Below are 15,294 nucleotides of genomic sequence, written 5' to 3' on the forward strand. Positions count from 1 at the left end.
AATTAAAAAAAAATTATTTATTTTTAGCACAAAAAAATTCCTAATAGTGGGAACCCGTTGATACGTTCCTCGCTGCTTTTTCCCGGCAGCTACGTCGTGTTTCCACGGTCCCAACCTAAATCCTACATTTACTTCGCTGTATTGAGTTCCCTTTGATACGTCGCCAATGTGTAATTTTCCTGCATCATACATTGCATTTGAATGTGGCGGTCACGCAAATTTAGAAGTGCAGCCAGCTTGTACCGTTGCAACAAGTGACTGGTGCGTTGCAACAAGCGACCAGCATGTTGCCGATACGGCGCAGCCGCGCGGGTGTGTTATCTTGAAAGCTATCTGCAACGTGTGCAAAGTACGCGCCCACGTGGGCCACATCTTCAAAACGATCTGCGATGTTTACAAAGTGCGCCTACAGCTGGATATCTTAGTATGCACGGTGCTTTCGACATTTAGTTCACGTTGACGCGAGACACAGCCACTGCTGCCACGCTTCCTTACTCAGCGAACTCCCGCGGTCATCGAGCGAGATGGGTTTTGTGTTTACCTGTACACACATGACAGCGTGCTTGTTAATTTAGTTAGTAAGCGAATGTTTACAAGTTTATATGGCCGATACAATTGTTACCTCGTACAGCTGTCTACTAATTTGCTATCACAATCGTTGCCTCGCCTTTCGGGCGAAACTGCAACTTTTTTTTTCCCCCTCAATCTCTTGAAAAGCATATCAACGGGGTTCTACTATCCGTGTGCGTTTTTTTCTTGCCCAAATCGTCAACGATTGCCTTCTGGAAGGCGTAAAAGTGCGTGCGCGTGATCGCACGAATGTTTTCGCGCACCACTGAACGCCTCTGCACATTGAGTGCAGGGAGCATTTTGGCCCCTGCACGTTTGTAGTTTGATGGCACTGACAAGCCAGATCCCGAGATGCCGGCTTGTCAGTGCCCGTCGTTTCGCTGGCTCGGCTGCTGCCGCCGCCGTTGCTCACGCGTTCGTATGATCCGCAGTGGCGCAGCAATGGGTTCGTAACAGCGATGTTTTTTGTATTAAGAGCAATGTATTTTGGCCGGGGAATTTCAAGAACTCGTATCACACCAAAATTCGTACCAGAAGTGATACAGGGGTTTTACTGTAGTTATATCAAGCTTTATCTGATAGCAAATTACCGTAAATAACAAAGCGAACCTATAATGTTTCTGTCAAATATCAGTGTGTAGTGAGCATATACTCATAACAAACAGATATAACGACTTATTTTGTGTCTGATGGACTTAGTTATAATAAAGTTCAACTGTTTACTATCGAATTGGCCGTGTTTTCAGCCCTGATTGGCTCAAAGGACCGCTACGCCTTCTCTGATTGGCTCGATGTGCAAACGCGGCAAAATTTTACAATGTCAAGGGGTTCTATTCTGGGGCTCACCAAATTTCGTCGTTTGTAGCTGAACAGCCTGTTGTATGCTTTACCGCATAATATGAATGTATTGCGGCGAAGCTGACTTTAGAAAACCGGCCACGATTGCACAACCTATTAGATTCTTGCCCATGTTTCTTGTTAAAAACTCAGGCGAGCGGCAGATTTTTACTTTGAATAGGAGCGTTAGTGTCATTTCTAGTTTAGTTTTCAACTTTGAACACATCGAAAGTGGGCACGCATTTGATTCGGAGGCGTGTTAGAATCAGGAAAATACTGCCAAATGTGTGTTCTGTCGTTTCAGCATCTTGTTCAATTCCACCCGCCAGATAGTTTAATCAATTTCGTCAGTCCTGTCAGGGTCGAATTAACAAAAGTTGACTATTACTTTTCTTAACAAAAATTTTAGACCTATGTCATGCCTTTACTACTCATTTAAAGAGATGCTAAAGAGAGATGCTAAGTGAATTTACACCGATAAAGAATTTTTTGAAAATTCTAAATTTGTTGATTTCGCACTGATAGGTTGGTTAGTAGAAGAGAAAACGAAAGGCAAAGTTTCATTTTCTGAGTCTTCCGTCAAAGCGCCTATGCCAATTTGGCAGTGTCACATCACAAATTTCACAGCATTATTAAATTAAATTTCACAGGCCCAGCAGACTTCTTGAAACTTGATAAGTTTTGTCTCTGGCTCTATTATAATACAATGCAGTTGATCCCTTCAGGTAAAAAATTAACTAGGCACAAACAGAAGCCGTCAAAATCTGTAACTTTATATTGCGCTGGTGCAATGAGTGGTGGGTTTTTTTCTGGCTTCTTGGAGCCTACTCGCACGGGTAACAGTGGTTCTTTTGGTATTATAGAAGGGTAATTTACTGATACAGCTCAAATAATTTTTCTCTTCAGGGTCCTTTTAAGGAACCAGCATTTCCTGAAGTGATATTTCTGCATTTGCAGTGGGGTGCAGAAATTTATTTTGATAGCCAAGATCATAACAAACAGGACCTATAGAAATGTCTATACAATGTAAGGCCACGGCATAGTAGCGCACCCAGGATCTCTGCCAGGGGGGGAGGGGAGGGGGAAGCAAGCACCTTGCATAACATTCAATTTCTTTGCTTTAGCCAGGGGAATCCAACAGCAAATAAAATGCCCAGTAATTACAATAAGGACACCAAGGATGATGCCGATGTTTATTTCTCCAGCGTTTTACTCAATGTAATTTAAGAGTGACTAAATAAATACAAGACAGTGATAGAGGGTTTTTGTTAATCAGGAAAATTTGACCTCAAGCCACCTCCTGAATTGTAATGACGAGGCGAACAGAGCACGGCACTGAAGGTACACGTTGACCTGGTGGGGCTGGACGCGTTGGGGGGGGGTTACAACACCCGAAACTCTCCCCGTCGGTGCGCCACTGCCACAGTAACAGAAATTGATATTCCACGAATTTGATTTCAAAAATATGCCGACCTTACGTGAGAGAGTTCTATACAGTAGAACCCCGCTGATTCGTTGTTCACGGGACCGTAAAAAAAGAATGTTGAGAGCCGGGAAACGCAAAAGCTGAGAAACAGGAAAATTTGAGAAATGAGAGAAGTGTTGCATTGCATACAATATTAGTTTAATTCTTACGTGTGAAAAAAGTCGTAGTTTCGCCCGGTGTGAGGAAGCTGGTGTGAGGAAGTGCCGCAAACGCTGGTGTGAGGAAGTGCCGCTGCAGCAACGAGCGAAGTGACCTTCGTGCTGTTGTCTGTCGCTTCAATGCAAACTGAGCGCCGAGAACACACAGCACGCACAAACCTACGAGCCGCCGACGCACCTACATTGCCTAGACTCTGCTCCCAATGCAGATCTCTTTAAAGATACGGCCCGTGCAACCGCGCGCCGCCACCCAGTACGTAGTTGATGCCAGAGTACAACACCGCCCGCTATCCCTCTCGCTCCCTCACCGGTGCCTCGAGCGCAACGGAAGAAGGCGCGCTTCCTCCCTGCTTTTCCTTTTTGCAAGCGCAAGATTTAGATGCGGATGTTGGATCCCCTCGCACATACAGCACACATCATGCGGCGACGGCGTTATCACCCTTGAACTTTACACGGCACATCTATGTGCCAAAACCAATTTTAGGGCCACAACGCGTCCTAGACACCATCTTTAGATAGCAAATACGGATCTCAAAGGCCACACTTTTGCTGGTGGAAACCGAAAATACGTCATAGGTGCCGCCCCCGGCACTTTGGGTGGCCAATGCCATCGTCAATCTACCAAGCCAAGCAACATAAAAAGTCAAAATGGCCGCTCGGACCGGCGCGGGGTGGCAGTTCGCAACGTATGATGCGGGAACAGTCCCACAATTGCGACGCAACAGCGAGGTTACCAATGCATTGGGTTCTATGGGAGCTGTGCCGGGACCAGCTGAAAATGACGTAACAGCTGCGAAAACGCAGCACCCAGGAACGTAACAGCAGGGTTCTACTGTATTTCAATTCTAACACTGGTCCATAAATTACACAAAGATTGGCACAAAGTTAACGAACATTCTTGTGCCTCTTAATTATTACTTTCAAATGTGCAGTTTAAGGCAGAGAACATATTCTGTATCATTTGTAGTGTACCCTATCTTACCTATACTCTTTAGCCAACTAGTCCACTGCTAGGAATCCAGATGCCCATAGCAATAAATTTCTGTCATCATATAAAATGCCAACCCATAGATGACATGCAAAGAAATGGCCAAAAAAGACAGCGCTCACCGAAGCTGCCGCATGTTGCCTAGCTCGGGTGGAACCTGCAGGATGCTGTTGTTTCTGAGATCAAGCACGGCAATCTGCTTCAACTTCTGCAGCTGCGTCATGTCCAGCTCCTCAATCTTGTTGTCCGATGCAAACAATATCTCCAATGACTCCCAGCTGGTCAAAACTTCGGGAAGGCGTGAGAACCTGCAGTGTATTTGCAGCAAAGCCCCTTAATAACAAACCCTAATACTATGTGATGCTCACTTATGTTGTACACAAGATTAAAACAGCAAGGCGAACTTTTAAAAAAATATTAATGCTTACTAATCTAGCCTAACCCAATTATGAGACTGCGGCACACTAGCTCGTACATCGTCACTTGCTTTCCCGCAAACACTGCACAAATGAGATCAGCTTATTGTAATCTAACTGTGTAATGTAACATATCTTAATGTACTAACTTAGAGGCCAAAACAGATGCATGCGGGAAGAAAATGAAGAAGTCCCCACAATTCTTTCTGTACTCTTTCAAAGAGATATAAACCTGAACATTTTCAATTTTATAATCTTTTATTATTTATCTTTTGAGGACTCAAAAACACCCTTATCAAGTTATTATCAAGCTCACATCATGTTCATGCAAACAGGGTACTTTGTGGACAGCACGAGAAGTGGCATAGCGGTGTTGACTGTTCTTTTGCCGAGGGCACATGAGCACATTTAGCATAGCTTCACTGGCAAATATACAGGAGCTGTGCCTTAGCCATAACTGCTTTTATGTTCCTGCAGACACGCAAAAGACTCAGCAAAATTTTGGAGGGCTCATTTATTTGAAGAATTTGTTCTTTCAATAATACAATCGAACCATGACATAAAGAACACGAACGTAATGAATTATTGTCTGTAGTAAAGCACAGCTATAATCTTTCTTGCCAATATCAGCATCTAATGAAATTATCACACATACAGTAAAACCTTGTTCATTTGGATTTCACGGGACCGAACAAAATGTCCGAATTAACCGAATGTCGAATTATCGAGGGTACCCAGACAACAATCAGCTACGTCAACACGCTTTTATTTAGTGAATGAATGAGCAAATTCTGTTGCTATTTTGCACAAAAGTAGTGCGGAAGCTACAACTCTCATCATCTCATGAATCATTGGCTCTCGCAGCGGCGATCGAGGCCTCGTGACTTCCTTCGCAGCACGGCCACGGCATGCGCCTTCATTTGCGACAGACTTTGCACTACCACACGCACATCCCGATTATTTTTTCACCAGTGAGCTGATCGGCAACAGATTGACTGTCCATCGCGATGTAGCCGGTGCTCTTTATCCTCGACAGCTTTGCACTGGGTTAAAACAAAACAACTGTTTGCCACAACTGCTGTGGAGGAAACCGCGGCTGCCATTGATGTGATTATGTAGGGTGATTTTGCGGTGCTGAAGGCACGCAGCCAATGCATGCACCAAGTCAGAACGAAACTACCGTTTGCTGCAACAACTGCGGACAAAATAGTGGTCGGCGGACACGATCATGGAAGGTGACTACACAGTTTCTTAGGTGCGCGGCCAACACGCGTACCAAGTCAAAATGAAACTACTGTTTGCCGCAACCGCTGCGGAAGAAACCGCAGCCGCTGTTGACATGATCATAGATGGTAACTACGAACTTATGAAAGCATGCAGCCAACGCGGTGTTATGCGCGGCGGTAAATGCAAGAATAAAGGCTTTAAAGGCACTAATTGGCATGAAGCATTCCAGCGTTACTGCCATTCAGGTACGGTTTTCGCTGGTGACTATAACGATGCAGACTCCGCCACTTCGTTTCTGTTGGATGTTAGAGCCGTTTTTGCTCTTTTGCGCCACATATTTGCGGCGCTCCTCGCAAGTTGTCTGAATTAACCGATGTGCAGCCAAATACGTCCGAATAATTCTGAATTCATGCTGAATAATTCATACACCTAACGGGACTAGAGGACGAGTCCGAATCATCCGACTTTCTGAATTAACGAGGGTCGAATTAACGAGGTTTTACTGTATATACATCGCTTCACTTTTTTGACGGTGACCATATTTCAGTAGATTTGTCCCTGTTATTCATTTCTCGCCCAGTGCAAGACAAACATACTGTATTACGAATTTCTTGAATGTTGTCACTGATTCTATAAAAAACGAGTCTGGTTTAATCAGATTGCGCATGCCACATGAATAGTGTTGCAAGTTTAAAATGTATGCAAGAACCAATGTTTACTGGAATGAAAGGTGATAATGTATAAATCACAGACGGACTGGAACTGCGCGACCAAATTTCTATGACTGACGACTGTGCTTGGCACTATCGTCGTTGAGTGCAGCTTGTCTTTTCTGACCAATAGTTCGCCCACTAAACAGTTTGGTTAACTCACAGTTCCAATGGCGTTTGCTTTTTCACTGTCACTACAACACCACAAAAAAAAGTTGTCGCAGTTTCACCCGAAAGGCGAAGCATCAATTGCGATAGCAAATTTGTAGAGAGCTATACGGAGTAATGATAGTAGCTTTATCAGCTGTATAAACTTGGACATGCAGCAGCACCGGCAACACGCAGAACTGTTGTCGACGCCGTCGGCGTTTTGCCCGCATTCGCACAAAATGCGTGCGGCGTTGGTGACTGTTGCCGGAGCCTCTGGGCGTGGCTCGGAGGTTTTCGACCACATCAGAACGGGACACTCGTCGAGCAGCGTCGGAAGTCTTTACCACCTTCTCGCCTCACGTTTTTATATAAATAGGCACTTGGTGCCGCAGCTAAACGTCGCCTCCCTTCACTCCCCCTCCCCCCCCCCACGGCTTTTCACGCGTCGGAAGGTGGCGCGTTTGCTCTACATTTATGGTGATTGTAAAGGAGGAAAGAGATGCCTAATTCTGCAGCCCTTAAGGGAGCACGGCGCAGAACGCACGTTTGTTCTCCGCTGTGGGTTCACTCCTCGTGAAAGCGCGCGTCCCTCGCGCTCTTTCACTCGCACATACAGCATTCGGCGCGCGGCGACGATTTCATCTCCATTGACGTCATACGGAACCACACGGCGATGGCGACACTGACGGCAGAAATCTGCTTTGGTGTGTCCATATAATTGCTATCGCAATAAAACATTTATACTTGAGTAAGGGCCGCACTCAAGTAAGGGCTGCAGCCTCTAACTTGGCAGCTCAAAATTTGGAAAAAGAAAGACGTGGTAAACAGTGATCTTCGCGACCAGCGCAACTACCAGACAGCAATAGCTGCCCCGCGGTTTTTAGCAATTGGCGCAGCATTTTGCACTATCCTAGAGATGCATGAGATAGCACGACTGCCTGCAATGTAAAGAAAACAACTAACCACGTATGACGCTTCATTCAAGCTTTGAGTTGTCGCATATGCCAAAGAGCTCAGGAAACAGGCTGCCAGCCGGAACTTTGGTGGCATCAGTGACAAATGTGTGCATCGGTGGTGCAACCAGAAAGAAGATCTGGCCACGATGTACAACTAAGACAAAAATCTGGTCATTACGTTATTTTTTAATCGTTTTTTTGCATATGTGCACTGAAAATTGTAAGTGGTGTATCCATAATGAGCCGCCAACCTGCTAAAATCGACAAAAAAACAAAAAAACAGGAAGTGTGGGTCTTAAACAATTATATATGGCATATGCTTATAGCGAACATCAGGGATGAGATCGTGCAAGCATCTCACTTTCTGAACGTTCGCTTTGCCTCCCGCGCCACTGAGTAGGTGGTGTTCAATTGGCGCTCCTGACCAGCCACGCTGATGACCTCTTGACGAAAGCGCAGCGCCGGAAAATGATAAGAGCGCAAGCAAACATTCCAAAAGCGAGATGCTTGCGCGATCTGCTCCAGATGTAACAAAGGTATTTCTGTGTTGGATTTGACTTCATTATACCGAGGCTTGACTAACTCATACAAATACATAGATAGGTAACCATGCAGACAGAGTTCCCATAAAGCATGGCTACAAGTGGACCTCCTCTTATTCCATATAATAATTGGTCTCAAGATAATGGCATAACAGCACAGTCAAGCACTGCATAACAGCACAGTCAAGTAGTTGAAGTTAAGGGCAAAAAACATTTAGCTTTAAAGTCCGGCAATCAAACAATTTCGCGAAATCAATGGTTCATTGATATCTCGTCTGGTCAGGACTCCATGTTGAACATGCATGTTGAACGGATGAAATTGTGAAAACATTTGCCAAAAAGGAGAGGTTAAACAAAAGCTTTTAAGACATTTTGCCTTCCATACGGAAGCCTTGTTCACAGAAAATAAAGCAGCAGGAGGTAATTAAAACAGTTTTAAGTTTTTTAACCTATACTCTTTGGCCGGCACATTCACTATTTCATTTGTTCAACAGCAAACAATTTCTCTGGATGCTGCGGATGTGTGAATGCAGCCATTATATTCCATATACAATTGGGACTCACCTGTTAAATGACAGATTGACCTCCCTTAGATTGGAGAGCACTGACATCTCCCCAGGTAGGTCACTCAGCTGGTTGTTCCTGAAAAATGAAGGACACAACATGAAATCAAATCAGCAACAAGCTTCCAGATACCTCTCATCAAAAGTGCACACTTTAACCTTTCGCCCAGGTTACTCTCCTGATCTCTGAAATAAAAAGTTGAACCTGTGGCCTTGGCTGTCAGCAGACCTGTTTCATTGCAGACATCATTGCAATAAATAGGAAACTATACAATTCCTGGGACACAAAATAGTCCCAATCCTAGTGATGTGTAATAAAGTTATCTATTGTGACCTATAACCATATTTGCTACCATGAAATCAAGCATGCAACATAACCATTCAAACGCATAACTAGGTGGACAACAAATTTTTGTTTCACGTAAAAGGTTGAGTAGGTTTGTGCGAATATTCAATATTTCTGAATACAGTGGAACCTCGTTGATACAATTCTGCGTAACACGTTTTTCGAGGTGATAAGTTTTTTTTCTTTCCCCGATAATCATATTTGGTTGGATGATACGCTTTAGGATGATACGCTTTACTTTCTGGTTCCCGTGAAGATCGTATCAATAAGATTCCGCTGTATTCAATTGAATATTATGCCCTTTGGTATTCGCTTTGGTTTGAATTTCAGTATTCGGAATTTTTGACATACCCAGAACATATGAATATATATTTGAAAACGTGTACCATCTACAGTTTTGGTGAGCAAGTCACATTGCTATTGACAATGTTCATAACCAAATCAAGTCAAAGACGAAGAATTCCTTAACGGACGCAGAGATTTTTCGGAGTTGCTAGATCATGCAGACATCTCCGTAACACCACCACATTCACTATTGAGCCCATGTATAATGCCGATCGAAATTATGGATGCTTTACAGAGTCTCGCTTGACTTTTTTAACATTATCCCCGGACACGATGTTCGAAAATGGGATCCATGAAGTTGGCGCTCTTCAGGTCGTTCCCCATGTTCTCAGTTTCATTGGAGAGGAAGTTTGTCAGCTTTCCAAGAGCCCTATGGCCATGACAAAAATTTGCCGCTGGCCAGCCTAGTGGAAGACGCTAAACAATAGCAAGAAGTTTGCTACTAAGATGAAAGGATGTTCATACACTTATCAGCGATTGGACCCAAGATCACGGACACGAGCTAGACTGGCCATAGAGGCAGCATTCAGGTAATGCGGGCGACCAGCATGCCCCCACGTTTGTCTGTGCACTTACAAGACAAAACAGGTTAAGCCTGCGCCTAGGCAGGAAACAGAGGAATTCGCGCAACACTGCCTAAACTGCCGGCATCACAAAGTCAAGGATACATGCTACATCTGCAAACCGTGACGACATGCGACTCACATTGGGCTGCATGATGGGCAAGTCACTAAATTTCAAGTAGGCTGAACGACACAGGGCTGAAAAAAAGCCTTTACACGAATTTTCTGGGCTGCAGGTGTTGTAAAAAATGTTTACAAATTCGAGTTTTTACAACAAACATATTTAAATAACAGCTTTGAATAGCTTTGAAAAAAACATACTTCCCCAAGATGAAACTGTTTTCATCGTTGAAAGTAAATGCTCCCTTCTTTTACTTTATATAATTATCAATTTTTGGCTGTTATGTCAAGGTTTTATGCAAATCCCACAACTAATCATACTATTTGCTTCGAAGTTATTCTACACTAAATCCTAACTGCTTCGAATTAATTTTGAACGGAGAAATATGTATTTGCCCAAACCTAGTTGTATGCACTGAATGGGCATCGCTATACAAACCTACCTGTGGTGTCAAACTGCCCAAACTTTCATTTTTTTTCCGGTACATACTCTGTTAAAAGCAACAATACTGCAATTATCACTTAGTTTAACACATGGCTCTAATCAATCAGGTATCACCTTAAAGTACGTGTGGCCTTTAGAAGGTTCAGTGTGCAGTTTCAGACATATGGGTCAGTAAATCTTATTTAATAATAGCAATTACAGTCAACGTCTGATTTTTCGGACTCCCTAGGGGCCGCGAAAACATCAGAAAAATCAGGCAGTTCGAAAAAAACGAATGCATGCCTTTTACTGCCCCCAAGGGCTCAAATCACCGCAGGCATGTCCAAAATAGCTCTGAAGGCCTGCCAGTACACTTATTAGGCGTATCAGTGCTCATACTGTTATAGGAGACGGCGGGTGCACGCGTGTTTAATTGAGGAATATATGCAGTGTCCCATAACAACTGCCCCTTCCTACTCTTAGTATGCTTCACCGCAATACTTTGCGTATGCTTCACCACGTAACAGTGCTGTATTGAGGCAAAGCTGACTTTTGGAAACTGGCATTATGCAATGCGTTGTGCTTTCCAAGCTTAGAAGCCATTGGGGAGGATGGCAAAGGCGGAGTCGGTGCCGTTACTAACAGCGGCGAATTGTTTTAATAAAAAACATGGCACCGAACAGCAATAAGCTTGGTAGCCAACGTCGAAGTAGCTAGGCCTAGCGTTGCTGAGGTGGTGGCTACGGCTGCCAGCGCATCTGCGTGTGAGAGCGCCTGTTCGAGGCAGCGAGATAATCAAAATAGCGGCAGTGGTGGCTTCAATCAATACTGTTTCGGACCTGCAGTCATGGCAAAAAGTCCGGAAAATCGGACGGCAAAGGGTTATTGTATCCAAAATGTCAGACGTTCTCATACATTGACTCTATGAGTACCCGTGGCAGTGCTGCGAAGGCGTCCGAATTATCGGGCATGTCTGAAAAATCAAGTGTCCAGAGAATCAGTCGTCAGCTGTATATAGACCCTCCAGGTGAATTTTCTCCATTTCCATTGACATTGGTGATGATCCGTATATCTGCTTCGGTATGTTATGTTAGATGCTTTGGTAGATGCTATGTTACTGGAACGCTCAAGTCGCTTTGACGAGATTTCAAGGTACTGACTCACTTATTCATCAGAATTTTGGTTATTTCAGCGCTCGAACAGCAGTCATAAAACATTTCTTTCACAGCACATGCATTTTATCTTAAATCATCAAAAATTGCACAATGATATTAAGTCTCACAATCTGAAAGTGAAGTAAATTCACTGGTACAGACCGCCAGTGCTCGTTAAGGAACTAACATTTCACTGGTACTGACTAATGCCGATGGTCTCCTGTCAATCTCATCTCATCCAAGGTCTAGGTGTGATGCCTGTAGCACCACTGGCGCCGCTCATGACGCTAGCGCTCTCAGATGCCAGGTACCTGCCAAGGCTCACTACTTCTGCTCAGCAGGAGTTAGCTTGCGTGCTGCTTTGCGCAAACGTGTTGCACACGCAACAACACTGCCAGAGGAGTTCAAGCATCACTGCCACTGCTTTGCGCTCCGAGCAAGAGTGACTATTTTTTTAGCAACAACTTCAGCAGACCGATGCCCAAAATGCTGCATTATTGCAAAATAGTCACTAAGTCATGATGATGACTTGCTTGAAATTTTCTCTCGTGTATTAATTTTTCCGAAATTTCTGGCAAAGGACGCATGTTATACACCAGAAAATACAGTTTGTCTCCCTAGGGAAGTTAAAACACAGGTGAGGCGCTAAACTTAGCCAAAGTCCCTTATCGAATTTAACTGAGGCACTTTACTGGTTATTTACATCAACAGAATGTCAATGAAAAAAGTCACTAACACTCCAAAAAGACGTTTTAGTTAAGGTAACCACAAACTCACTAAATTAAGCTACTTTCTCGCTAAAATACCGACATGGCTATATAGCATAATTAATGACATTGTTTAAGTTTACTTACCTCAAATCCAGGAATGTAAGTCGCGTGGCAAGGCACAAAAAACCCGGCAGTGCTGTTATCTTGTTAAAGCTCAGGTTCAGCTCTGTCATGACAGGGCAGGCAGCTTCAAGCCTGGGAACATGAATAAACAACAGATATTTGCGAATAAAAACTAAAATAAAGAAATGTTGAAGTTTTGGAATGAATAATATGGAATGTATAATATGGAATGTATTTATTAGTCGACCTTACAGAAACAAATTAACCCTCAATAATTCACCATGTTTAACACAGCTATACAAGACTTGATACATTAACACCATTACTAACATAAACACAACCAACTTCCTTTTTCTTTCCTCACACCATAACTACATAAAATCATTTAGCTGAAATTCTGAACCAATTTAAAAATGAAAGTGATGTGTTCACAGTTTCAGTTTACTTTGACATTTTCCCCACTATAGTAGTGCTTGGATAACGTTCAATCAAAATCAGCCACCAAATGAATGAAGATTACTTTTATTTATTGCTACAACCACGCCTTCATGTGTCATGCTAATGGAAAGAATCTGAACATACCCTTTTGGAACAGATTCAAGGACGTTCTTGCTGAGGTCGATCGTGTTGGCATCGCACTCAGCCGCCATCTTGAAAATCTCCTCGGGGACATCATGCAGAGATCGCTTGCTGCAAGATACGAAACGGGAAAAAAAATCAGCACCCCAGGTCATCTGCATATGTCCCATGCACTCGACAACAATGCATGTACAGTTAAACCTGGATATAACGAAATTGACAAATTCCCGAAAAACTTCGTTATAAAGAGGATTTCGGTATATGCAGGTTCGGCACGAAAATTCGAAAAAGAAACTCTTACTGTATTTACTCCGTTCTAACGCGCCCTCAATTGTAACGCGCACCCGTTTTCTGTTTTCGTCTAAGCACTCATCCTTGGAATGTCACACCAGGTACTGGATGCGTGGACGCGTGTCGTTTCGCACAAGTGCGAGGCATCGGAAACGAAGAGCGAGCGTCACGATGGCGTCGTAGCGTCGTATAGTGTTACAGTAGAACCCCGCTGTTACGTTCCGGGGGGCGTCATTTTCCTGGCTGTTACGTCGTTTTCGGCCGGTTCCAGCACAGCTCCCATAGAACCCAATGCATTGGTAACCCCGCATTGGTAACCCCGTTACGCATTGGTAACCCCGCATTGGTAACCCCGTTACGCATTGGTAACCCCGCATTGGTAACCCCGTTGACGATGGCATTGGCCGCCGAAAGTGCCGGGGGCGACAACTATGACGTATTTTCGGTTTCCGCCAGCAAAAGTATGGCCCTTGAGATCCGCAATTGCTATGTAAAGATGGTGTCTATGACGCGTTGGCTCATGGATATTCCGTATAAAGTTCAAGGGCGATAACACAGTCGCTGCGCACCGTATGCTGTATGTTCGAGTGAAAACGTGCGAGGGGAGTCGACGACCGCGTCTAAATCTCGCGCACGCAGGAAAAGCAGGGAGGAAGCGCGCCTTCTGCCGTTGCGCTCGAGGCACCGGCGAGGGAGCGGGGGGGGGGGGGGGGGGGGGAGGGATAGCTGGGCGTTGTACTATACTTTGGCATCAACTGCGTACTGCGCGGCGGCGTGCGGTCATGCGGGCCGTGTCTTTAAGGTGATCTGCGTTGAGGCAGAGCCTAGCAGTGTAGGTGCGTCGGTGGCTCGTAGCTTTGTGCGTGCTGTGTGTTTTCAGCGCTCAGTTTGCATTGAAGCGATAGCCAACAGCACGAAGGTCACTTTGCTTGCTTCTCCAGCGGCGCTTTCACATGCCGCCAGCGTTTGACAACACGTGTCCGCGCTCATCGAGTGTGATGTGTCACATTGTGTACCAGCTAGCGCTTCGGCAACATCAACTGGAAAAGGAGAGTGCCGGCTTGGCGGGCTAGGCCAGCTGCAGCAAGCGGCAGGATCAGGTTTGAATGAAGGGAGGGGGAAAGGTCACGCCCGCAGCAGCAAGATCACCGGGTCGAGGGATGCAGGCCCGCCTCGCACACACACGCACGCAAACGTGCGATCGCTTCGCATTCCGTCGCGGCGAAGAAGGTGCTTCCGGTTGCTGCTCGCGCAAAAATGACAAAATTTGGGGCGAAATCTCTAGGTTGTCGGAGGGGAAAATTCGTTATATCGAGGGGGTCTCCCGCTGGGACTTCGTTACATAGAGGTCTCAAATACATGTGCTTCTATGGAGTAACGGCGGGGAATAGAAAAACTTCGTTATATCCAGGAATTCGTTATATGGAGGTTCGTTATAAGCAGGTTTAACTGCAGTAGAGCAGCTAGACAATTAATTTGGCAATAAACAGTGCAGCCCACTGCACCATAACATTGTAGCCAACACATGGATGAAGAAGAGACCCCAGTACCCACCTTAGTTCCAGTGCATGGGTCGTCTTGAGGGCAAACTTCTCAATGGACTCGATCAGATCAGAGCCATCGTTGAGGCCCGCTCCTCCGGACAGCCGTTTGTGGGCAGCACCCTCTGGTGATTCGCCCAGCCGATCTTGCAGCCACTTCAGCAGGTGCACTGTACCCCTCTGTACTTGTAAAAAGCAAAGGTAACATCTGTAGACTCGTGGGATACAGCAGCGTTTCTAAGACACAACACAATGCATGCATCTGGGCACAATGTCCTGTACTAGAGGCCAACAGCGAAAAAAAAAGTTCGAACCGCATAAGAAGCCTGGTTTTACAGAATGCCGACATAGAGCAGCGTTGATGCAGAATTTTGCATTTCAAATACAAGTGGACGCACCATGGAAAGCTAAGAAAAATTTACGCTTTTGATACAGAAACTAAAAAAAAAAAAGATATGTCCATTTCTGCTCGCCAGAAATGACGCATAACCCAAT

The 15,294-nt window shown here is 44.8% G+C and overlaps 1 protein-coding gene across 1 annotated transcript in view; it reads right to left on the bottom strand.

Moving 5' to 3' along the window:
* LOC119433131 (leucine-rich repeat-containing protein 40-like) overlaps positions 1 to 15,294 on the bottom strand; it is a 42,159-nt gene that overhangs the window by 12,532 nt on the left and 14,333 nt on the right. Inside the window, 5 exon segments of the mRNA XM_037700267.2 lie at positions 4,162 to 4,347; positions 8,605 to 8,682; positions 12,410 to 12,520; positions 12,971 to 13,078; positions 14,813 to 14,979. Of these exon segments, the coding sequence (XP_037556195.2) occupies positions 4,162 to 4,347; positions 8,605 to 8,682; positions 12,410 to 12,520; positions 12,971 to 13,078; positions 14,813 to 14,979 (650 nt within the window).

Source organism: Dermacentor silvarum, chromosome 11 (assembly GCF_013339745.2).
Source record: "Dermacentor silvarum isolate Dsil-2018 chromosome 11, BIME_Dsil_1.4, whole genome shotgun sequence".
Lineage (NCBI taxonomy): Eukaryota > Metazoa > Arthropoda > Arachnida > Ixodida > Ixodidae > Dermacentor > Dermacentor silvarum.